Source organism: Oncorhynchus masou, chromosome 17 (genome assembly GCF_036934945.1).
Source record: "Oncorhynchus masou masou isolate Uvic2021 chromosome 17, UVic_Omas_1.1, whole genome shotgun sequence".
In the NCBI taxonomy this organism is placed as follows: Eukaryota; Metazoa; Chordata; class Actinopteri; order Salmoniformes; family Salmonidae; genus Oncorhynchus; species Oncorhynchus masou.
The window spans coordinates 21,159,454-21,187,021 of NC_088228.1; the positions used below are offsets into that span (position 1 = coordinate 21,159,454).

The 27,568-nt window shown below is 40.8% G+C and overlaps 1 protein-coding gene across 9 annotated transcripts in view; it reads left to right on the top strand.

The window, feature by feature from the left end:
* Positions 1–27,568, top strand: part of LOC135558687 (astrotactin-1-like) — a 247,105-nt gene that overhangs the window by 131,298 nt on the left and 88,239 nt on the right. For all 9 annotated transcript variants that reach the window (XM_064992716.1, XM_064992721.1, XM_064992717.1 and 6 more), the window contains 2 exons: positions 9,056–9,160; positions 13,921–14,109. In XM_064992716.1, the coding sequence (XP_064848788.1) occupies positions 9,056–9,160; positions 13,921–14,109 (294 nt within the window). The remainder of the gene's footprint in view (positions 1–9,055; positions 9,161–13,920; positions 14,110–27,568) is intronic.

A 27,568-nucleotide genomic window follows, 5' to 3' on the forward strand; every position in this document is an offset into this window, starting at 1 on the left:
TTAGCGACCTAACAGCTAGACTGGTTTACAATGTATCACATCTCTGGTGAGCACAAGGAAGAAATGTAATATCGTTTAGAAAGAGATTCGGCTAAATTCTTTATGATGGCAGCCATGTTTGTTTTTGTTTGACAAGCGAAAACTCCCTATCCCACAATGCCAGTCACGATAAGGCGCAAATAAACAAAGTCAAAGTCAAAGATGGCTGCACCCATTGCCTGAAAAATATTAACTTAATTTGGCAACTTTTCAGCCAAGCACTGGCGAAGTGAAGAAAGAAGTTTGTCCGACTCAGTAAAGCCTCAAACATAAATTGTCCGCAACATTGAAATGGGCTACTTCTTATATCAATTAGTGAGGAGGCGGAACACACCTTAATTCAAACTGTTGTTAGAAAATAAAAGTTGTTAGAAATGTATTTGAAATTTACAAGTTGAAACATAGCCTATAGATAATTAGCAGGTTTGAGGGCAGCGCTGGTTCACTTTCATGTTGCGTAACAATCACATTTTGGAACAGTGAGTGCATTCTGAAATCCACGCATGAAAAAAGTCACACTGACCGTTAGAGGTATATGGGAAAAAAAGGTTAAAAGGTCACGTTCCTGCAGCAATTGACTAGTAGTAGGAGTATAGCAGGGTTCTCCAACTAGCGGCCCACAGGCTGTTTTCTGAGCAAAAAAAACAAAACATTACTATTTTTTAAATTTTATTGTTTGACATAAAAGTCTGTAAAAACACCAGGAAATCAGCTGCAAGTGATTTTAATTTAATAAATCTGTTCCCAATTATTCCCACGCATACTAGAGAGACACGTGATCGTATACAAATGTAAGCAAGTCAAACATTAGATTTGTTTGGGCTTCTTGCGGTCAATGTATTTGCAGTCTACAAATTATTCGTAATTATGTTCCTGCCCCCCAACCATCCGCTCAAGAAAAAATCTGAATCTAGTTGATGATCCCTGGTGTATAGTTACATGGATATATTTCCATGACAACAGCATTGTTATACCTGTGAGTAGTAAAACTTAATTTCTGGCGTACATGAAAAAGCCAAGCTCCATTAAAATTCACATTTGGATGCAGCCCTCAATGTTAATCACATTTGGGGTTTAATTTGTTCTTTGACACTGATTAATCACATAGAATTGCTTGACTCATTTCCTGCGGTAAACGTCAATTAATTAACTGACAGCATTAGATGTGATAATTAATATAGTGGGTGCCCAGCATGGGAGCAGGGACCTTAAGGGTGGCCCCTCACAAAGACTGCCATCATGATGAGCACCTGTTCCTCTGGGATCTACAGGCCTCCTCTGAGGAGACGCCAACAGAGATCTCAGTTTCTGGAAGACGTAACAGAACACAGGGAAATCATTTCTCAGAAGTGTATACTGACTGACACTACAGTCTAGTTAGAGACGGTTGTTTATTTCTAGTGTCAGGATTATTGTAGGCTACAAATACTTATTTGGAAAGTCTTTGGTGGGCTCGGTACGAACTGAACTGGTGGATGGTGGTTTGATCATTGACGTAAGCAGAATGGCAGTGATTCATACTGTGACACAGAGTCCCTTCTCCCCATGTCCCTCTCAATTAAAGCTGCAGCATATGGCCTAGTGACCACTAAAGCACAGAGGTATCTGGGAGATAGTTTATGATACATTGACAGTTCCTATATTACCTTCAGCAATGCTAAAATGGAAAGGGTATCACCTTGAATTTTTTAAAGAAACTCAGGTTCCGTTACAAATGCCACCTTATTTTCTATTTAGTGAGCTACTTTTGACCAGGGCTCTGGTCAAAAGTAGTGCACTATATAGGGAATAGCATGCCATTTGGGATGCTGCATCTGCTTCGTTAATTAGTCTTTGATGCTGATTGATGAATGGCCTCAATTAGTTTGATTCTTTAAATGTAGGAAGTTCCTACTGTTGTAGTTTCAATGTTTCATCCCTTTTATGGGGCTTCAAGGTCTCCTACCAGGTGTGTTACTTTGGCCCATCTACAATCAAAACTTGAGTGAAGAGTGGAAAGCTAGTGTTCAGAAAATCTTCATTTGCAGTGGTCTAACAAATAACCTTCCATGTTGGTCAACTTTACCTTCATCTTAAACCTAACCATTAACCTGAACTTATCACATAACCTGTTCTGAATATCTGACCTTTTCAGTAACAAATGCATTAACATGAGTTTATCTTTTCAATATGATTTGAATTGATTGCAGTCCATTATGCAAACTATCCAAATAACCGTTCTTATTTCAATTAGCAAACAAAATTTGCATCTCCACGTACCTCTTAAAGAGTACATTTTAGAAATATGGATATATTGTTTTCAATATTACCTAGGTGTACTATGGATGCTGTGGTGTAGAGTATTCTTTGTAATGAATATGGTTATGGAAGAGAGGGCACCACTTATGCAATACTGTATGAGAGCCCTTCAACTGATGACATTAGACTGTATGGAGGAGCAATGAAAATTATTCATATGAGAAGACTTGGTCAAGGAGAGATGAGTGGTAGTCCTAGTGATTTATTTCAATACCATTCAGTGCATTCGGAAAGTATTCAGAACCCTTGACTTTTTCCACATTTTGTTATGTTACAGCCTTATTCTAAAATGGATTAAATAAAAACATTTCCTCATCAATCTCACAATAGCCCATAATAACAATGTGAAAACAGGTTTTTAGAAATGGTTGCAAATTTATTACAAATAAAAAACAGAAATTATTTACATGCAGTTGAAGTGGGAAGTTTACATACACTAAGGTTGGAGTCATTAAAACTTGTTTTTCAACCACTCCACAAATGTCTTGTTAACAAACTATGGCTTTGGTAAGTTGGTAAGGAGATCTACTTTGTGCGTGACACAAGTCATTTTTCCAACAATTGTTTACAGACAGATTATTTCACGTATAATTCACTGCATCACAATTCCAGTGGGTTATAAGTTTACATACACTAAGTTGACTGTGCCTTTAAACAGTTTGGAAAATTCCAGAAAATTATGTAATGGCTTTAGAAGCTTCTGATAGGCTAATTTACAACATTTGAGTCAATTGGAGGTGTACCTGTGGATGTATTTCAAGGCCTACCTTCAAACTCAGTGCCTCCTTGCTTGACATCATGGGAAAATCAAAAGAAATCAGGCAAGACCTCAGACAAAAAATTATAGACCTACACAACTCTGGTTCATAATTGGGAGCAATTTCCAAATGCCTGAAGGTACCACGGTCATCTGTACAAACAATAGTACGCAAGTATAAGCACCATGGGACCACGCAGCCGTCATACCACTCAGGAAGTAGACGCATTCTGTCTCCTAGAGATGAATGTACTCTGGTGCGAAAAGTGTAAATCAATCACAGAACAACAGCAAAGGACCTTGTGAAGATGCTGGAGGAAACAGGTACAAAAGTATCTATATCCACATTATAACGAGTCCTATATTGACATAACCTGAAAGGCCGCTCAGCAAGGAAGATGCCACTGCTCCAAAGCCACCATAAAAAGCCAGACTACGGTTTGCAACTGCACATGGGGACAAAGATAGTCCTTTTTGGAGAAATGTCCTCTGGTCTGATAAAACAAAAATTGAACTTTTTGGCCATAATGACCATTGTTATGTTTGGAGGAAAAAGGAGTCGCTTGCAAGCCGATGAACACCATCCCAACCGTGAAGCACGGGGGTGGCAGCATCATGTTGTGGGGATGCTTTGCTGCAGGAGGGACTGGTGCACATCACAAAATAGATGGCTTCATGAGGATGGAAAATTATATGGATACATTGAAGCAACATCTCAAGACAGTCAGTCAGGAAGTTATAGCTTGGTCGCAAATGGGTCTTCCAAATGGACAATGACCCCAAGCATACTTCCAAAGTTGTGGCAAAATGGCTTAAGGACAACAAAGTCAAGGTATTGGAGTGACCATCACAAAGCCCTGACCTCAATCCTATTGAAAATGTGTGGGCAGAACTGAAAAAGTGTGTGCGAGCAAGGAGGCCTGCAAACCTGACTCAGTTCCACCAGCTCTGTCAGGAGGAATGGGCCAAAATTCACCCAACTTATTGTGGGAGTTTGTGGAAGGCTACCCGAAACGTTTGATCCACGTTAAACAATTTAAAGGCAATGCTAGCAAATACTAATTGAGTGTATGTAAACTTCTGACCCACTGGGAATGTGATGAAACAAATAAAATATGAAATAAATCATTCTCTCTGCTATTGCAAACCGTAGTCTGGCTTTTTTATGGCATTCAATTAACTATTATTCTGACATTTCACATTCTTAAAATAAAGTGGTGATCCTAACTGACCTAAGACAGGGAATTTTTATGAGGATTAAATGCCAGGAATTGTGAAAAACTAAGTTTAAATGTAATTGGCTAAGTTGTATGTAAACTTCCGACTTCAACTGTAGGTATTCAGACCCTTTGCTATGTGACTCGAAATTGAGCTCCGGTGCATCCTGTTTCAATTGATCAACCTTGAGGTGTTTCAACAACTTGATTAGTGTCCACCTGATTTGGAAATGCACACACCTGTCTATATAAGCTCTCACAGTTGACAGTGCATGACATAGCAAAAACCAAGCCATGAGATCGAAGGAATTGTCCGTAGAGCGCCGAGACAGGATTGTTTCAAGGCATATGTCTGGGGAAGGTTACCAAAATATTTCTGCAGCATTCGAAGGTCCCCAAGAACACACTGGCCTCCATAATTCTTAAATGGAAGAAGTTTGGAACCACCAAGACTCTTCCAAGAGCTGGCCACCTGGCCAAACTGAGCAATCGGGTTAGAAGGGCCTTGGTCAGGGAGGTGACCAAGAACCCAGTGGTCACTCTGACCGCGCTCCAGAGTTCCTCTGTGGAGATGGAAGAACCTTCCAGAAGGACAACAATCTTTGCAGAACTCCACCAATCAGGCATTTATGGTAGAGTGGCCAGACAGAAGCCACTCTTCAGTAAACGGCAGCCCGCTTGTAGTTTGCCAAAAGTTACCTAAAAATTCTGACTATGAGAAACAAGATTCTCTGGTCTGATAAAACTACGATTTTAGTTTGGGCTCCCGAATGGCGCAGCGGTATAAGAACGGCATCTTATTGCTAGAGGCGTCACTACAGACCCTGGTTTGATTCCAGGCTGTATCACAACCAGCCTTGACTGAGAGTCCCATAGGGCGGCGCACAATTGGCAGAGCGTCGGACGGATTTGGCTGGGGTAGGCTGTCATTGTAAAATAAGAATTCTTCTTAACTGACTTGCCTAGTTAAATAAAATAAAAATAAAAATAAAAATATTTGGCCTGAATGCCAAGCGCCACATCTAGAGGAAACTTGGCACCATTTCTACGGAGAAGCATGGTGGTGGCAGCATCATGCTCTGGGTATGATTTTCAGTGGCAGGGACTGGGAGACTAGTCAGGATATGACTATATGATTAAGAAATATGATCAGAGTAAAGTACAGAGAGATCCTTGGTGAAAGCCTGCTCTAGAGCGCTCAGAACCCCAGACTGGGGTGAAGGTTCACCTTCCAACAGGACAATGACCCTAAGCACACAGCCAAGACAACACGGGAGTGGCTTTGGGACAAGTCTCTGAATGTGCTTGAGTGGCCCAGCCAGAGCCCGGACCTGAATCCGATCTAACATCTCTGGAGAGACCGGAAAATAGCTGTATAGCGACGCTCCCCATCCAACCTGACAGAGCTTGAGAGGATCTGCAGGGAGGAATGGGAGAAACTCCCCAAATACAGGTGCACCAAGCTTGTAACGTCATACTCAAGAATACTCGAGGCTGTAATCGCTGCCAAAAGTGTTTCAACAAAGTACTGAGAAAAGGGTTTGAATGCTTATGTAAATGAGATATTTCCAGTATTTTTATTTTTTATAAATGTGCAAAACTTTCTAAACTGTTTTTGCTCTGTCTTTATGGGGTATTGTATGTAGATTAATGAGAGAGAAAAGGGGTCTGAATACTTTCCGAATATACTGTATATGATCATTTTCTACCATTAACTTTGCCATTGAATTATTGAGGCATTATGTACAGTCATTCCATACATCTTTTCAAGAGCTAACATTTTGCTTCTCCTGTAGGCTTCAGTTCTCTTGTCAGTATCCTGAGAAAGAGTGGGGCTCTGCTGCTATATTACTGTTAGGATGTGTCACAAATGACACCCTAATTCCCTACATAGTGCACCCTATGGGGAATCTGGTCTAAAGTTGTGCACAATATAGAAAATAGGGTTCCATTTGGGACGCACTTATAGTTTCCCATTAGATTAGTGGAGGAGTGTCAGCCTGGTAATTCCCAATGTTCCACATCTTCCCTCAGTCATTCATTCTTTTACTTATCCAAGAGTGAAATGGAACATGGGGTCCCATAGTAAATGGGGTTCTATGAGCCATAAGATAACTTCCACCTGTGGTTGTCACTATGAATTTCCCTGAGAGAAGATTCTAGAAAAAGATTTGGCCGTGGTGGCACAGAGATTTAAAGTGCCCTCAGGGTATTAGATCATAGCTCCATCATGGTTACACATTGGGTTTGATATTCGGATATCCTCTGCCTCCTAGTTCTTGATTTGTGTATTTTCTCTTTCTCCAATCTATGTTCATTCTAGTGTACACCGGATTTTCGTTTTTTCTTTAATGAATTATAGAATTATGAAAAATATTTATAACATTCCACTCATGAGGCCAAAGAGGGCACTTTCGGTCATTGACTGCAGGAAAGGGTTACATAGTTAACCAAATAGCTACCCGGACTATCTGCAATGACCTTTTTTGCACAACATTTTTGGAATTGTCACATAAGCTGCTGCGAACTGCTACGGTCACTTTATTCCTAGTTATATGTATGTACATATCTACCTCAATTACCTCGTACCCTGCACATCGACTCGGTACCAGTACCCCATGTATATAGCCAAGTTATTGTTACTCAGTCTGTATTTATTGTTGCGTGTTTTACTTTTCTATTATTTCTCTTTTCTTTCTCCTTGAATTGTTGGGAAGGGCCTGTAAGTAAGCATTTCAATGTTAGTCTACACCTATTGTTTAGGAAGCATGTGACAAATAGTTTGATTTGATTTGAAATGTGTTCTGGAAACGTTCTTGCAACATCAGATTAATGTTTTTTGCACCTTAAAAAAAGCATTGTAGAGTCATCTGAACAACTGGACAGTTTTTGTGTTTTGTGAACATCTCTTTTGTGATGTCCCCACAATGTTCTCACCAGACTGTTCCCACAACCTAATTAAACATTCTGGGAACCTTTACATAACAGATTCTAGGAACATTTTTGCAATATCAGGTGAATGTTTTATACAAATGTTCTATAATCATCTGCACGACTGGACAGTTTTTGTGTTATGAGACCATTTGCCGTGACCTTACGAATGTTCTGGTAACTTTCACAGAACCAATTTTGGTTTGCTAGGTAGAGACTGTTAAGTTCAGTCATATGAATCATTCTGTCAGACAACGAGTGCAGAGCACCCAAGGGGTAAATGGAGACAAGGCCTTTGAAAAGAAAGAATATAGCCTGTATATGTTTTGGCTTGTTATTAATATTATAACGGGACGGGTACGGTGCAGCACTGCGCCTACAACCAGGAATTATATTGTTTGGGGAGCGTTTTCCCATAAGAAGGGATAAATGAATGTTGTTCAAGGTGAGGACAATGCGTGAACATCACATTTAGAGCCTTATTCATCAAGTTCATACGATATGTCAAGCCACTGCCAAGCGATTCATTTCCAGAGAATAGCTTTAAAAAAGAACGGTTACCGGCACAATTTTCACTTGGCTCTCTAGCTGAATTACAAATACAGTACATGCATTACCCCTTCTTTATACTGAAAGACAATGATCCTCTACACAGTATTTGTGTTCTTTACAGGGGAACACAAATTACCCACACAATATCAATAGGACAACACAGCTCTCTTTTCACTAATGAAAACACAAGATATATATTTTAGTATCTCTCAGAAGCATGATAGGTACTCATACAGTCGTGAATTGGTAAGTTCTGGCATTAATCACTCAATACCAATAGGATATCACATTGACAATACAATACTACAGTTCTCATTCAGTAGTACTTTCAGTAGAATAAAATGTATCTTTCAGTGTATGTCCTCCTCTGGGTGTCAAAACATGTAGTTGCCTTCTAGAAGGGTGATATTTTGTGACATGTCCTCATACAGTTGTGAATTACTCCATGACATCCTGAATGTGCTCTTTTATGTCTCACAGATGTTTTGCCCGACGACGTAGCAGCTCCCAAAGCTCCAAGGATATGTTGTGGCTTTTGATATCTTCCAGATGTTTCAAATATGAAGGGAACGTTACATTGACATAGGGGTGTGATATCTTTCACAGCTCAGCATTGCTGACAGTTGCCATAGGAGATGAGATGATTTATCACCTTGCCAATGCTACATATGGTGATGTGTGAGGGATCTTCACTCGCACCGAAACCAGAGGTAGAATAGCAATGATTCATCTCATCTGGAGAAGGGATTTGGATGATGAATGTTGCCACGTCCCAATGTATTTTCATAGCCAGAATTGTTATGCTTTTCGTGCCATCAATGATTTGTTCTTTTCCGCAACAAGCTGACCAAGTCAATCATTACCATAAGAAGCAAGGCATCTGTAAAAACATTTTTGATGGACTAACCAATTAAGGTTTTTGTCAAGCCTCTGTAGGCAGGCAGAATGTGAATGATTTTTCTCTATGCTGTTATCTGGTGGTTTAGTAATCAAGTCAAAGTGCTTGATACCATTAGATGGTTGTCTTTTGTGTGGATCAGTATTTTTCCAACCCATCAGAGAGTGAATTAAGGATCTGTTACCGACAGCCATTGTTTGTATGTTGCATAAGAGACAATTGCTATTTGCAAATGTGCAGTACAAGTTATCTGTCCTAACATTAGTTATTTTCTTTGTTAATCTACCTCTTTCATGTTATGCTTTGAAGCACTGTTATCTGGAATGGAAAATTATAGCTGATGATATGTTGTGTCTCTTACAGGAATGGTGAACTACAGTGAGGTCTCTGGGTACCCACTCATCCAGCAATGGCGGCTGAGGTCCATCCTGTTCCACGTCAAACTGAACCAGTGGGTACTCTCTCAAGGTAACCAACTCATTGTTAAAGGGTTCTATTTATTAAAAGTTCTAAGCAGGATTTTATAAATGCAGGGTAATCTTAATCTTCTATGCAGTGAGTAACGTACACACTTCAACAGTGTAAGTCAAGTCAAAATGTGGCACATTACATTAGCCTGAAGCATTCCACATTAGCATCACTTAGCCATGATTTAGCACAGCCTCCCTTCATGGTCTGATAAGCTATCATCATCCACATAGCTTTGTATCGGAGGTAAACCAAAAGATTTTGACAGGCCCTGCTGATAAGTATTTAGTAAGGATGGAAATGGTTATTCAAATATTGAAATATCCAAACGGAAGTTAGTATACGATTACTTGGGAGAGTTTAATGTTTTTTGATTATTATATATATTTTTAAACGCTTTGTCTAAAATGTAATTCAATTGTCTGCATTGCAACATTGCCTACAAGGATAAACCATTACATTCTAAATTGTAATATTTTTATGACAGGATTTATGAATGCGCCCCATAAAAAAGACGCACCGGTACCCTACTACACGTTTGACACGTGTAGCTTGTTGTTATTGTCAGTCAATCAAAGTGGAGCTACAGTCAGAGGCTCCATGTGGAACAAGTAAACTGGAAGATTTCTAATCAATGCAAAATATAATTAAAGTTATGGAATTAAGTTGGTTAAATGGGAAGGAGTATACTACAATGATCAATGAACATGTAGGCTGTTGTTTCATATGGATGGAGTTCCTTTAGACAAGGACAGGGGAGAGCAGCAAAATAGCATCAATTGGCCTTGCTACTTTAGTAAGCTAGCTGGCTAACTTAGCTTTGCTACTTTTGTTAGCTAGCTGGCTAACTTATCATGGCTACTTTAGTTAGCTAGTTGGCCAACTTAGCTTGGCTACTTTAGCTAGCTAGTTGGCCAACTTAGCTTGGCTACTTTAGCTAGCTAGTTGGCCAACTTAGCTTGGCTACTTTAGCTATCTACCTTCTTTTCATTGATTTGATGCAGTCAAGACAGGCACTACCAGATGGTATGATAGATAACCTATGACAGCAACAAGCTAGTCTAACGAGCGCAAGTCGTTTTGGCTACTTTCTATGGTGTCAAATCCGATTCAACAGTCGGAACGCACACAAGATGGAGCGCACAAGCAAAATTAAACATCATTGCGCAAGCAAACACTGGGTAGAGAGAAGGAATGTGTTCGAGTGAGCAGAGGACACGTGTCCCGCGAGTGCACAGGGCAGTTGAGAGCGCAAATTAAACATGAGAGCTTGCAAGTGTGACTTTGAGCGAGCAGAACGTCAGTCACAGATCAAAAATACATATAGTAATGTAAACAAAAATATCTATTTGAATGAATTAAATTGTTCACCAGCAATCGTCACTTGTCATTGTCAAGTTTTCGCTCTCAATTTCTAAAATTACTCTCACTCAAGACACCTTTGGTTTGGATTTCAGGTGGGCAGGCTTAATAAAGGCAGGTGCGTGTCTAGAAACCTTATATTGGTCACTTTCACTGGATTGTTGGATGAACAAGCAAATTGGCCAGTCCAGTGTTGTGACTGGCTATTACAAGCATTCTGTTATGGTCTTGTCCAGCAGCTAATTAGTAGAATCAGGTGTGTTAAACTAGGGTTGGACTGAAAACCCACAGGATGGTAGATGTCCAACTTCTGACCCACTGGATTGTGATACAGATTATTTCACTTATAATTCAATGTATGTAAACAATTGTTGTAAAAATGACTTGTCATGCATAAAGTAGATTTCCTAACCGACTTGCCAAAACTATAGTTTGTTAACAAGAAATGTGTGTAGTGGTTGAAAAATTAGGTTTAATGACTCCAACCTAAGTGTATGTAAACTTCCAACTTCAACTGTACATCAGTGTTATTCTCAGGGGCAACCCGGAACATATCCCTGCCCGTGTGATGGTAACAATCTTGAAGCATGGATTCCGATTGGTCAGACAGTCCTTAAGATGGGTACTTCCTGTTTGTGTTCCTGCCTATAGGAATGTGTGACAATGACTGAAGAGAATTCTTGAGCCCAAGGACACACACACACACGGGGATTTTTAATTATATGAAGACACAAAAGGGAGAATCTGCTATAGTTTGTACAGAACATAACTAGTCCCAAATAATAGAATGTTAACTGACATATGATAAACCAGCTTTATTCACATGTACAGGAATTTGACTCTGTGAAATGGTGCTGCCACAATAAACAGAATGTACAGACAGATGATAAACAGAATACAAAAAAAATAATATATAGATACAGAATTGACACAGATCCACATACATAAACTATGCATGTATGAGATGTGCAGTTAGTGCAAAGTGTAGTTCTGGGATGATAGTGCAAGGGTGCATAGTCTGTGTATGAATAGTGCAGAATGCGATGTCTATGGATGAGAGGATCATCGTGTACCAGGTGGCCAGTTGGTGAGGACCACGGCATGGGGGAACAAATTGTTCAGGTGGCGGGAGGTTTTGGTGATGATTGACCTGAACCGTTTGCCAGAGGGGAGAAGAGGGGGTGGAAGGGGTCAGCAATGATCTTTCCTGCACGCTTCCTTGCCCTGGAGTCAGCAGACTGTACAATATGTTGCAGTGAAGGAGGAGGTGAGGATGGACTTGATGATGGCAATTTAGAACTAAATCAGTACATACGGCATTCAAAGGAGTACTGAGGAAAAAACAACACACGCAAGCTCTCAAGTTGAATTTGCGCACACCACGCTGGCCTGCGTTCGCAGGATCCGTCCTCTGCACACTCGACTCAAGTATTTGCTCTGCAATGATGTTTCATCTTGCTCGCTCACACGCTCCATCTCAAACCTGCTCGACTTTTGAATCGGATTTGACACCATACTTTCTCTCTCGCGCTCCCTCACATATAGACTGTCACACACACCAGCGCCTGCTCCTCTATCGCCCCTCCCCCACCCTTCTGTTGAAACAAGCAGGGCACCAGCGCTCCTTAAAAAAAATATCACCTTTATTTAACCAAGTAGGCCAGTTGAGAACAAGTTCTCATTTACAACTGCGACTTGGCCAAGATAAAGCAAAGCAGTGCAACAAAAACAACAACATAGAGTTACACATGGGATAAACAAATGTACAGTCAATAACACAATATAAAAATCTATGTACTGTGTGCAAATGTAGCAATGTTAGGGAGGTAAGGCAATAAATAAGCCATAGTGGCGAAATAATTACAATGTAGCATTAACACTGGAGTAATAGATGTGCAAGTAGAGATACTGGGGTGCAAAAGAGCAAAGAAATAAATAACAGTATGGGAATGAGGTTGTTGGGTGTGCTGTTGACAGATGGGATGTGTACCGGTACAGTGATCGGTAAGCTGCTCTAACTTCAGTCTCCAGCTTCAGTAATTTCAGCTAAATCACGCCATCAAATCTCCATTGTTCATTGTTTAATTGTATTAACACATGTATTTCGTCTATCCGGATATCCGAAAAAAATATAATGATATTATTCAAATACGGAAATCATTTCAAATGCCCATCCCTAGTATTTGGTGAAGCGCTACTTCTCAGAAGGGCTCTCTACTGTTGACAGTACTTTGCTGTTGAGCTCCTTGACGTTCTTCATATATTCTTTTTGGGGATCTTTTGGAGTATTTCTTTTTTTAGTTATTTATTTTTTGATCAAATGTTTTACCATGTAGTGATGCTTGGTCATCTGAACAGCCCACATCGACATGCTAAAACGTTTTTATATGAATGTGTAATGAGTTTTCAGACTGACAGAAAGTTGCAGAATAGTTTATTTGGGCTTGAATGGTTTTTGGATTTGTTTTCGTATTATTTTCTGATGGCTACCATATGTATCATTTAGCCTATGTATCTGTATGCATTTTGTGTTAATTCGCCACACATTTTTGTAATATAACACAAACATTACATACTGTATATAGATGTGTCATTACTAATGCATATCCGATAGGAATGCTCTATTACTAGCTCTCTTTTTCCATTACTGCTGTAGGTCTTCATATTTCATCCGACACAGAAGTGTGTGGGGGGTGGTTACTGATTTTTTTTTTACACCTGATACCAAAGGACCATCTTTCACAAGGACTGTTCTGTGTCATTCATCACTGTTGCTTCATAATGTAAATGTGGTGTGGGAGTAGCTTGTTGTGAGTGGTGGGATGTTAATGTTAGGGCTCTTGAATGATAATGGAAAAGTTGAAGAGCTGTACATGTTATTTAGTGTTTTCCCAAAGATATGAAAACACCAGCAAGTGTAAATACTAATGACTCAACTATGAGGAATTCATGAAGGCTCAATTTAAGACTTAAAGAAAGCCTCAAGTTTACAGATGGCACTTTTATCACAGTCTGATGACTGTCATAGCTCATAATTTCACAAACTTAAGTTTTCATTAGGATGTTTACCTCAAACTTGAAATTGAAGTGCAGCATAAGTGTACAGTATGCTTATGTTTCGTATTTTATAATACCGGCAGCTGCGTCTTACTTACTTTTGAACTAAAAACGAAAAAAATATATATATATTTTCATAGACAGAATAATTTATTCTGAGTATGGAATGTAGTAAAAATAAGTATCATCATACCATGTAGTGTAAATATTTGTACTTTTTGTGTGTGTCAGATTTATGTGTTTCATAGTTTTTCTATGTTCCTTCCTATGTTTTACACAGGACACTATGGATTTGTCAATAGCATGTCCGTTGCTAACTCCTGCACTGTGTTTTCTAACAGCGTTCAGCTCTGCTATCCACTCCCTGGACGGTGCCACCCTCCGCAGTGATTTTGTCTCCATCCTCAGGGAGTTTGGTAATCACTTTGTACAAGAGGCAGTGTACGGCTTCGAGGAAGTCTGCACTATCTGGTACCCCAACAAGCAGGTCCAGAGGCAGCTGTGGCTGGAGTACCAGGACATCAGCAAAGGTAAGACCTCTAATTGATTGGATATACCTTACTTGGAGAAAATGTAAAGTATAATAAGCTCCTGGAGGGCATCCATTGTTGGTTCATGTTCCACAAAATGTATTGTTTTATTTCTGGGGTTCTGGGTATATGGAATTGTGAAAAAGAAAGGGTCAGAATGTATGTCCTTTTTTGAAAAGCCATTTGTCATTTGCTGAGAGTGGACAAAGCTAGGCCTTCTGAAGACCACTGGAAACACCAGCTGAAATGTCAAATTCAGACCTGTTTAAATTAATAGAAAATCACAACATAAATCTCAAACGAGGATTTGACCTTTCCAATGAGGTTGATAGAGTGCACAGATGCATTATGCCACAGCAATTAATTGCTGTAGATATTCATAACACATTATTTTTCAGCTGTCAGTTTCGGCCACATGAAAAAGTGATTTCAATCAAATTCAATCAATGAAATGTATTTATAAAGCCCCTTTTACATCAGCAGATGTCACAAAGTGTTTATGCATAAACCCAGCCTAAAATTCCAAAGAGCAAGCAATGCAGATGTAGAAGCACAGAGGCTAGTGTTAGGTTCTTATTTTTCAGAGTAACTCACTGACACTAGAGAAGCTTTAACCAAGTTAACCAAGTTAATTCAAAGGATCTATACAGCTGTTATTCAGACAGCAAAACATTTCTCACCATCACAGTTATATTCATCCCACTTAAGACTCCTCCTTCTCTCCAATCCTTACATCTTATCCTTACATCCTATGGTTTTACAGGAAGAGGGTAACAAGATATTAAACCCTCCCTTAAGGGAATCTGACCTCACCTCCTGACCTCAACCCCTCCTTCACCTAATCCACAGATGTCTATCTGTCTCCCCTATATCAGCACGTTGCTTCTCCCGTCCACCCAACACATTCCAAAGACATCTGTCTTTCTTCAGAGAACCATTAACTTCTGACATAAAACCCAGTCTCTTTCACTCCTTTGATTCTATGCTTCTTTCCTATCATTTATTTAATATCTCAATGTTCAAAGTTTAGCTGATTCCATCAGTCTTTCCTCTTGAACAATAGCATGCTAATGTTCAATTTACATAAACTTGGAAATGACTAATAAATGGATAAACAATGATAATAAAACATGAATTAAACAAACTAACAAATGGAACAAACAATGAACAAACATTCACTGGTTTTCAATTTCAGAGACTTATGGCCTCTGTACTATGATCACACAATTTTATTTCCATCTATCATCACACAACAAAATGCAATTCTAGCTGAATCTGCGGTCTCGTTCTATGTCAGATGGAGCAGCTTTTAGTTTCTCCACTTCCCCCTTCTGGTTACTAAGAGAGTAATAGCACAAGACTTGGAAAGCAACAAAAATACATAAAACATAACAATATTAACAATGTGATAAGCTATGCATAATTATATATGCATGAAAACCAAAGTCTGCGACCCTTACAATTCCCCCTCTCTCTTCAACCGACTCTATGCCTCCTGGATACTTTCCTGATGGTTTCCACAAAAATGAAAGCTCTACAAAGCTTCCTCATGCTTTCGCCCAGTCTTCTCCTTTCGGCCCCAGGTTCCGAGAGGTGTTCCCAAGTCATGTCATTTTCACTTTGTTCCCCATCTCCTACATTTCACCTGATATGCAAGTGCAAGTAATCAACGTTACATCCTCTTGAGGTAACTCAGTACAGTATGTGCTTTCACATCAATGGTCAATGCCTTCAACATTTTGTTCAGAGTACAATTACCCCTCTATCCTCTATCATATCATGCATTAACCAATAAAGCAGCTAATCCAACCCAACTATGATGTTTAAAGTAGCTCCCAGACCCAACCCATCTGTATGTCTTACAGGGGAATCTAGTCTCTCTCTCTCGCTCCGCTTCCTCTGTCATGATGTTTTCACTCACCCATTATGCAGCTGGATCTCACTTCACGTGAGAACTATGCACCCCCCACGGAGAGACATGACAATATTTACCGCTGCAGGTACTGTATGGAGTATTTGTGTCCCAAACCAATGCTGTCCCAACACCCCAGCCTGGTGTCTCTTGATGTACACTCAATCTCCAGTATTCATCCCGTGCCCTTGGTTATATCTCTGCTTTCACCTGAGGATATACACACTGCAACACATGGGTCATTTCCTGACAACATAAATTGTGATATTTGAGTAACCGCATCCCCTTTCCTCCCATCGGTCCCCCAGTTACCAGATACCAATCCATGTGACATGAGTTGTCATTAACTGATATCCCAACAATGCTACTAAAGTTAACATTGCTACTTCCAACATGGCCCATGACTATAGTCTCAAAATACCCCTCATTTGCGCAGTAGTCCAATTCCATGCTGTCAATATAGCATCCTTCGATAATAGTACTGCTCCTTCAGTTACTGTCCCTACAGCTCCTTCAGTTACTGTCCCTACAGCTCCTTCAGTTACTGTCCCTATAGCTCCTTCAGTTACTGTCCCTATAGCTCCTTCAGTTACTGTCCTTACAGCTCCTTCAGTTACTGTCCCTACAGCTCCTTCAGTTACTGTCCCTACAGCTCCTTCAGTTACTGTCCCTACAGCTCCTTCAGTTACTGTCCCTACAGCTCCTTCAGTTACTGTCCCTACAGCTCCTTCAGTTACTGTCCCTACAGCTCCTTCAGTTACTGTCCCTACAGCTCCATCAGTTACTGTCCCTACAGCTCCATCAGTTACTGTCCCTACAGCTCCTTCAGTTACTGTCCCTACAGCTCCTTCAGTTACTGTCCCTACAGCTCCTTCAGTTACTGTCCCTACAGCTCCTTCAGTTACTGTCCCTACAGCTCCTTCAGTTACTGTCCCTACAGCTCCTTCAGTTACTGTCCCTACAGCTCCTTCAGTTACTGTTCCTACAGCTCCATCAGTTACTGTCCCTACAGCTCCATCAGTTACTGCCCCTACAGCTCCATCAGTTACTGTCCCTACAGCTCCTTCAGTTACTGTCCCTACAGCCCCTTCAGTTACTGTCCCTACAGCTCCTTCAGTTACTGTCCCTACAGCGCCTGCCGTGAGAATACCTCCTGCATGCAATTTGTCAAATGTTCACCGGCTGTTAGAAATTGGAGAAAAACAAAATGAGTTGGGAATAATATCCAACCTAACAAAACTCTGAGTCACAGGTGTCCTGAAAGTTTACCATAGTGTCTGACATGCCACCACTATCTCTTCTACTCTCACCATGATCTAGGTATGTGTAATGTACAACTAAATCCCCATATTGTGGACAGTTAGTTGTCCTCCCTCTTCTATGAGCCACTTCCTGCAACAATATACAGTCTCTGGGAATGATACTCCTCCATCATTACATATAACCCATAACACACTATACTCCTAATGCATTTTCTACATTTTCTGCTTCAGCAATTCTCTCTCACTCTATCCCAATAACAACTAAAACATTTTTTATCAATTATCCAACCCAAATTCAGAAGGACTGACCTCAGTGCTTACTTTGAGTCTATGGCTCAAATTCAAGTTTATCAACTTAGCACACATCACCCCTGTTAGAACATACATTTATAAACAACCTCTTATTGCCGGTCATAACTCTTCTCATTACAGCCCTCCTTTGACCCTGTTTTCCTGTCATTAGTGGCCTGGTAAAGAAAGATCAGTATCTCAATGCATTCTCAGTCTAAATTGATAGCAGTGCGTATACCCCCCCCCCCTTCATCCGGCACTTATCATTCTAGCGTGTCTTCTTCAGATATCGTTTACAGTTCACTTCCCCAACGGCACATGTAACTTTTGCCTATCACATTTCATGGCCCTTGATAATGTCCCGATTTTAATATCCAAGGAGATACTTCCGTTTCTCCCACGTACACAAGTCTCTCACCTGAGCTTGTTCTCTCTCCACGCTCACTCCACACGTGCTCTCAGCACCCCGGCCCTGGTTTATGGCTCGGACTCAGATAGGAGTGGTAAAAGTCACTGTCTCTCTCATTGCACGCCTTTGTCGCTCTTTCTTCAGCCTGTTAGGGAGGGTTTTGAGGTCTACACACACTGTCTATGGTCAAATTATTCCTTCCATGCATTAAGACACGATTTGACGTCACCTTCCATGATAACCTAAAAAAACACAGATCATAACAACAGTTAGGTTCAATACATTTCTGTTTCAGGAAACCAGACAAACAGTGACAATATATGACGAATTATGACATTAACCTTTTCTTAATAACATCTCTAAGACAAATGTCATAACATAATGTTACTGCTAAAACTATTTTCAAAATTTGTCCATACTCCCTTGTTCTACGAGCGATATTCTACTGGCGATCTCTCGGAAGAGTTACTAGATTATGAAGTTAGCATCCTAACCCCTCGCAGAATTCCCACTCCAGGATCCCAAATTGGTGAAATTTGTATCAAAACAAAAACACAACATGAAATCAGCAATACATATATCACAATCCAATTGAAGTAACTGTCATCCCTTATTAACATATATTTTCCTTTCTATTTGCACCCTGAACACAGGACCACTGTATAAGTACCCAAAGACCAGAACCTCCGAGAACTGGTCATTTTCGTGATTAAAAATAAACATGTTATATCAAAAATAAACAAATTCGAAAAACTAATCAACTTAGAATTACAACTCTTATAACTCCCTACCGAAAAAATAATCATATCCTAAATGAATGGTACAATTTCGATAGAGAATGGTGTTTCTCATGAATTGTGTAATGAAATCCCCCTGTTCCGTTAATTTCTAATGAGGTTGATCATTTCTCATTAGGAATTTTTAGTATACAAGGCTTTCGAGACCATTAAAATGTTTCTTCTCCATTTCTTTCTCTGTCCTTCGGAAACCATTTTACCTACCTCTTCAAAACATTTCCATCCTCCTGCAAGGATGGAATCTTCAACCCAAAACACGTTTTCCTGTGGCAAATTTAGCCAATTTCTCATCGTAAGGAATCTGCAATATTTACATGTGGTTCACTAACACTTTCTCTCACCAAGGCAGCCGCCTTAACCATTTTGTCTGCTTTACGATTACCTATGGCGATTTTATCTGTACGATTAGTATGAGCTTCACATTTCACGACTGTTCATTTACTGGGTAACTGACATGCTTCTGATAATGCCTCTACCTCCAGACCATTTTTTTTATTGCTGTTCCTGTCACTGTTAACATGCCCCGTTGTGACCACAATGTACCCAAATCATGAACTACTCCAAATGCCCGTTACTCTTCCCTTCTGTGTTCATGTAACTAGCCACCTGAAAACAATGTTTTCCCGATTCCAATGCTGTTTCTTGCAAATCAGGCCTAGGTTTTGGAGTAATCTGATCTGGGTCACATGTATGCGATTCACCCTCGACCTTATTCATTTGTACGTTTTCCCCATTTAACGTTAACTCCCAGTTTGTTGATCTTGCACTAGTAACATGTTGTGCTTTCGTGCTGTCCACTATGGTTGCTACTGCGTGTGTAACATACAAATCTACTTTTTGACCCATTGTAATGGAAGCCGTGTTATGTAACACTGTTTCTGTGCCTGTACCGTCCTAAGGTACCGTGGCATTCCTCTTGGCCCTTTTCTCGTAACCATCGCGCTACAATGTTTTCATTTCAGAGAATGACGAAACAAAATGTCTGACAAAATTGAAAACTCCTAAAGTTTTCCTGAGCATGCGAGGAGTGTTTGGCCATGTTTCTACCCGATCCGGGGTATCTTGCCCTTAGAAATCAATACCCCAAAATATGTTACCTCTTGCCTTGCTCGTTGTGCTTTGTCATACGATGGTTTCATAACCCTGTTCCGCCAAATTGTCTACCAATGTGGTGCTGCCTCGCATATTAGTTTCTTTGTCTTTTGACGCTAATAACAAATCATCCACGTATTGTACCAACACAGAACCTACAATTGATACCATTTTAATGATGGTTTCAATGCAAAATGATGCCAAGTGAGACTATTTGTTTATCCCATCGGTACTCTACTAAAAGTTAGGTAAACCGTGAACTCATACTTCTTCCATCACATAGAAACTGTAATCTCTATGAACCACGTATCGATTGAACAGAGACTATACACCGCTAGGTGAAAGTTCCATACTTGCTCATCTCAAAACGATTAGTTGTTGTTCTTTTGAAAAAGATAACTCTTGTATAGCGGCATTTCCTGCTAATGCATTAGGTTCCAGTATTCAGTATACCAGTATTCCAGTATTACACTCTTTCTTCCAATGCCCGATAGTCCCACATCTGAAACAGGGAGCTATCCCCTAATGCTTTGATGTTTTTTCACTACGTTTCTTAGTTTTATCCTGGACATTGAAACTATAGTTAGTGGATTTCTCTATGGCCTTATTAACCCCTCGCATGTCTGCGAGTTGAGCGAAGTTATATTCCACTCTCAAAACCTTGTCTTGAATTAAATCTAGTAACCCCGCAATTACCATTTTGATCACAGGGTTCAAACCTGCCATCAAAGCAGAAGTGCAAATTCTATCAGTACACTCCCGTTCCCAGTCCTTCTGTAGTAGTTTACTCGTACTCATTCTGGGTTTATCGTGATGTATTTTCTGTTGATAGAATGCTGACATCAAAACACTTGTATATTGAGGTTTTGATTCTGGTTTTATGTCTTTATGCCAAGTCATAATTGCCTCCCTGAATTCTTTATTGGATTGTAATTCTCCGTCAGCAGGAAAATGTTGTCCAATTTTATAAAATTGACAAAAAATGTCCCATATTCCAGTCGAATTGGTAGAATGCTTGTGCACTTCTTTTAGCTCCTCCATGGCTTTAGTAAAATCTGCTTGCTCTATATTACATGTGAGAAATGGGTCCGTTTGTCGCCATATCAATAGTTATTATTCCCTAAACTCTCCCGACGGTGTTCAGGGTATTTCAGATTCCTTCACTCCCGTCTATAATACACACCTTCTATTAACTATTTTCTAAGATAGCATTACACACTTCACGGGATAATAAATAATTGGTCACAGCACTTAATACATTGTATTAGAACCGATACCATATACGTCTGCGAACCTATTACTTGAGAATACGGATGATTTAATGGATTCCTCCAATATCGCTATTATTGATAACATACATCACCAAAATGATTCACACTTCTCTTCCTATTTCCACATAATCTGCCATGGTTCACTACCTCAAAAGGTCACAAAACACACACTCACACCCTGCGCTCTCACGGCCACTACGACTGGGCCTTTTGCCCTTCTTATGGGTCTATATACCGTTACACTATTGTTTTACTCTCCACCTGACTACCCTGTTCAGGACTTCCCTTCACTTCTATGAGATTCTACCCTCCACAGGAACTATCCTGCTCGGGAATTACGAGACTTATCCTCCACAGATCTATTCTGCTCGGGAATTACGAGACTTATCCTCCACAGATCTATTCTGCTCGGGAATTACGAGACTTATCCTCCACAGATCTATTCTGCTCGGGAATTACGAGACTTATCCTCCACAGATCTATTCTGCTCGGGACTTACTTTATACTTTATGGTACTAGCATATACCACAAAGCTACGACCGGTCATTACACAATGGGCCTATAGAATTAAACTTAGGCTCTCCAGGTCCGCATCTCATAATTAGTTCAGCCAACGATTCTCATCTCCCAAGATGTCAAAATGAGTGGAAACAGATATAGGAACTAGCCTACCTTGTTTTTTGCCAGCTCTGCTCCACTGATCTGGACTCTTTGGTTTGACTACAAATCGTGATGAATCCTGCCGACAACGCCATCTGTTAGGTTCATATTTTTCAGAGTAAGTAACTCACGGACACTAGAGAAGCTTTAACCAAGTTTAATTCTGCCCAAAGGATCTGTACAGCTGTAATTCAGACAGAAAAACATTTCTCACCATCACAGTTATATGCATCCACGTAAGATACTCCTCCTTCTCTCAATCCTTACATCTTATGGTTCTACAGGAAGAGGGTAAAAAGATATTAAACCCTTATTACTCCCTTAAGGGAATCTGACCTCACCTCCTGACCTCAACCCCTCCTTCACCTAATCCACAGATGTTCATCTGTCTCCCCTATATCAGCACGTTACTCCTCCCGTCCACCCAACACATTCCAAAGACATCTGTATTTCTTCAGAGAATCATGATGATGATAAATGTTAGGAAAGAAGCATAGATTCAAAGGAGTGAAAGAGACTGGGTTTTATGTCAGAAGTTAACATAAAACCCAGTCTCTTTCACTCCTTTGAGTCTATGCTTCTTTCCTATCATTTATTTAATATCTCAATGTTCAAAGTTTAGCTGATTCCAACACTAGGAAAAACTCTCTAGAAAGGCAGGAACCTAGGAAGAAACCTAGAGAAGAACAAGGCTCTAAGGGCTGTGCACGGTGGAGATTATGAGAGTACATGACATTAAGGCAAAATCGTTCTTCAAGATGTTGAAACGTTAATCACAAATAATAACCACAGTGGTTATAGAGGGTTTAACAGCACAGCACCTTAGAAGTAAATATCAGTTGGCTTTTCATAGCCGATAATACAGAGTTTGAGACAGCAGATGCGGTAGAGAGAGAGAGAGAAAGAGAGTGAGAGAGCAGATCAAAACAGCAGGTCTGGAACAAGGTTGCATGTTGAATAGGTCAGGGTTCCATCGCCGTGGGCAGAACAGCAGAAACTGGATCAGCAGCACGGCCAGGTGAACTGGGGACAGGGACAGCCAGGAGTTGTCAGGCCAGGTAGTCTTGATGCATGGCCCTAGGGAGAGAGAGCGAGAGAGCGAGATTGGAGAATTAGAGGGAGCATACTGTTGGAGACTGTGTGACTTGAGCTTGTTTTAATTACATAATGAGCCTGTTTATAACTGCATAAACAGCTTATTAGTAGTATCAACGTGTTATTGGTTAGGATGTTGGAGCTTGTGTGTGTGTTATTGCAGTGACAACGGGAAGTATAGCAAGTGTCTGTCTTTCCAGACATGTTCTTGCATTTTTGTATATTCATATTGCTAAGGAAGTAGGTAAAAGGAAACAGTCAAGTGTCAGTTCCTGGTAAGCTAGGATAGTCTCTGTGGAACTAGAGTAAGGACAGATGTGGAACTCAACATCGAGGTTGAGGTGAGGACAACAGTTGAAGAGGGAATAAACCTCTGAGAGAGGGGCCCACCCAATAACACTCTAACTGAAGTCTTGTCTCACACACACACACACACACACACACACACACACACACACACACACACACACACACACACACACACACACACACACACACACACACACACACACACACACACACACACACACACACACACACACACACACACACACACACACACACACACACACACACACACACACACACACATCCCTGCCCATAAAGGTTCTGGGCTCAGGCTGGGCCACGACAGTACCAATAAGAGGAACAGACTCAGTTCCTGCCCAGCAACAGAGACTGATTGTTTATCTTAAGACATACAAGGAGGTATAAATATGTGCTTAAGTGACTTGTATGTTGTGCTATGCAGCCGCTACATCCTGTTTGGGGTCTGTCTGTATTTGTACCAGAACTTAGAACCTAACAATATTTAAGATCACACAGGACACCAGATAAGACAGGAGAATTACACCAGATTAGACAGACTGACTCTAGCCCCTCGGCATAAAAGACTATTGCAGCATAGATACTGGAGACTGAGACAGGAAAGGTCAGGGGACACTGTGGCCTCGTCCGACGATACACCCAGACTGAGCCAACCCGGCAGGATATAACCCCTCCCACTTTGCCAAAGCACAGCCCTCACACCACCAGAGGGATTTTAACAGACCACCAACTTACTACCGTGAGACAAGGCGGCGTATAGCCCAGTAAGATCTCCCCCACCGCACAAGCCTGAGGGGTCACAAAACCAGACAGGAAGATCAACTCACTCAAATCGAGTATAGAGAAAAAGCCTGGCACGACGTGATGCACCCCTCCTAGGGATGGCATGGGAGAGCACTAGCAAGCCAGGGCTTCAGTCCCCACAGTTGGGTCAGAGGCAGACAATCCGTGTGAAGAGAGGGGAAACGACCAGGCAGAGACAGCAAGGGGGGTTCATCACTCCAGTGCCTTGCCATTCACCTTCTCACCCCTGGGCCGGACTACACTCAATCATGGGACCTACTGAAGAGAAGAGTCTTAAGTAAAGAATTAAAGGTCGAGACCGAGTCCGTCTCTCACATGGGTCGGCAGACCATTCCATAAAAATGTATCTTTATAGGAGAAAGCCCTGCCTCCAGCTGTTTGCTTAGAAATTCATAGAAAAATAAGGAGGCCTGCGTCTTGTGACCGTAGCGTGCGTGTAGGTATGTACGGCAGAACCAAATTGTCAAGATAGGTAGTAGCAAGTCCATGCACACACACACACACACACACACACACACACACACACACACACACACACACACACACACACACACACACACACACACACACAAACACTTTATAGATTAGCAATAAAACATCGAATTCCGCCTTAGCCTTAACAGGGAATTGTTTGGTTCTAGTCAAGAGTCTAGCTGACATATTTATCACTAGCTGAACTTTATTTAGTGCTTTATCTGGGTAGCTGGAGAGTAGAGCATTGCAGTTATCTAGTCTTGAAGTGACAAAAGCATGGATTAGCTTTTCTGCATGATTTTTGGACAAAATGTTTCCGATTTTTGCAATGTTACGAAGATGGAAATAAGGTGCTCATTAACTATTTTTGAAAGTTCGTCAAAAGAGAGATCAGTGTCCACAGTAACACAAAAGTCATTCACAATTTAATTTGAGATGATCTGTAAAACCATCAAGATTAGTTCAAACATATCAAATCAAATTTATTTATATAGCCCTTCGTACATCAGCTGATATCTCAAAGTGCTGTACAGAAACCCAGCCTAAAACCCCAAACAGCAAGCAATGCAGGTGTAGAAGCACGGTGGTTAGGAAAAACTCCCTAGAAAGGCCAAAACCTAGGAAGAAACCTAGAGAGGAACCAGGCTATGTGGGGTGGCCAGTCCTCTTCTGGCTGTGCCGGGTAGAGATTATAACAGAACATGGCCAAGATGTTCAAATGTTCATAAATGACCAGCATGGTCGAATAATAATAAGGCAGAACAGTTGAAACTGGAGCAGCAGCACGGCCAGGTGGACTGGGGACAGCAAGGAGTCATCATGTCAGGTAGTCCTGGGGCATGGTCCTGGGGCTCAGGTCCTCCGAGAGAGAGAAAGAAAGAGAATTAGAGAGAGCATATGTGGGGTGGCCAGTCCTCTTCCGGCTGTGCCGGGTGGAGATTATAACAGAACATGGCCAAGATGTTCAAATGTTCATAAATGACCAGCATGGTCGAATAATAATAAGGCAGAACAGTTGAAACTGGAGCAGCAGCACGGCCAGGTGGACTGGGGACAGAAAGGAGTCATCATGTCAGGTAGTCCTGGGCATGGTCCCAGGGCTCAGGTCCTCCGAGAGAGAGAAAGAGAGAGAGAAGGAGAGAATTAGAGAACGCACATTTAGATTCACACAGGACACCAAATTGGACAGGGGAAGTACTCCAGATATAACAAACTGACCCCAGCCCCCCTACACATAAACTACTGCAGCATAAATACTGGAGGCTGAGACAGGAGGGGTCAGGAGACACTGTGGCCCCATCCGAGGACACCCCCGGGCAGGGCCAAACAGGAAGGATATAACCCCACCCACTTTGCCAAAGCACAGCCCCCACACCACTAAAGGGATATCTTCAACCACCAACTTACCATCCTGAGACAAAGCTGAGTTGTCAGATCAAACAGCCACCAAGAACTAGCATGTCTGTTTTGACCAAGTTTAAAAGTAAAACATTTCCCAACATCCACTTCCTAATGTCTGAAACCCAGGCTTCCAGGATAGACAATTTCAATTCCAAAATCTTTGAGAGGAATGGAAGATTCGATATACAGTACCAATCAAACGTTTGGACACCCACTAATTCAAGGATTTTTCTTTATTTTTGACAATTTTCTAAAATTGTAGAATAATAGTGAAGACATCAAAACTATGAAATTACACATATGGAATCATGTAGTAACCAAAAAGTGTTAAACAAATCAAAATACATTTGAGATTCTTCAAAATAGTCACCCTTTGCCTTGATGACAGCTTTGTACACACTTGGCATTCTCTCAACCAGCTTCACCTGGAATAGCCCTTACACAGTTTGAAGGGGTGTTGGGTCATTGTCCTGTTGAAAAACATATGATAGTCCCACTAAGTGCAAACCAGATGGGATGGCGTATCGCTATAGAATTCTATGGTAGCCATGCTGATTAAGTGTGCCTTGAATTCTAAATAGATCTCAGACAGTGTCACCAGCAAAGCACCCCCACACCATCACACCTCCTCCTCCATGCTTCATGGTGGGAACCACACATGCAGAGATCATCCGTTCACTTACTCTGCACCTCACAAGGACACAGGGGTTAGAACCAAACTTCTCAAATTTGGACTAATCAAACCAAAGGACAGATTTCCACCAGTCTAATGTCCATTGCTCGTGTTTCTTGGCCCAAGCAAGTCTCTTCTTCTTATTGGTTCACGCCTGATTCACGCAGTCTCCTCTGAACAGTTGATGTTGAGATGTGTCTGTTACTTGAACTCTGTGAAGCATTTATTTGGGCGGCAATTTCGGCTGGTAACTCTAATGAACTTATCCTCTGCAGCAGAGGTAACTCTGGGCCTTTCATATGGTGGTACTCATGAGAGCCAGTTTCATCATAGCTCTTGATGTTTTTTTGCGACTGCAACGTTCTTGAAATGTTCCACATTGACTGACATTCATGTCTTAAAGTAATAATGGACTCTCATTTCTCTTTGCTTTTTTGAGCTGTTTTTGCCGTAGTATGGACTTGTTATTTTACCAAATATATTTTGTATGCCACCCCTACCTGTTCACAACCCAACTGATTGTCTCAAATGCATTAAGAAGGAAAGAAATTGCATAAATTAACTTTTAATAAGGCACGCCTGTTAATTGAAATGCATTCCAGGTGACTACGTTATAAAGCTAGTTGAGAGAATGCCAAGAGTGTGCAAAGCTGCCATCAAGGCATAGGGTAGCTACTTTTAAGAATCTCAAATATATTTAGATTTGTTTGACATTTTTTTGGTTACTCCATGATTCCAAAGCTGTTATTTCATAATGTTGATGTCTTCACTATTATTCTACAATATGGAAAATAGTCAAAAATAAAGAAAAACCTTTGAATGAGTAGGTGTGTCCAAACTTTTGACTGATACTGTACTGTACTGGCCGATTGTTTTTTTTACCATTTCCAGGCCAAGGTTTGGCTTTTTCAGTAGAGGCTATTTTAAAGCTATTGGACACGAGAGGAGAGGGTGTGCTAAACAACGTTTTTAGTATGGCTGTGCTGCGGTC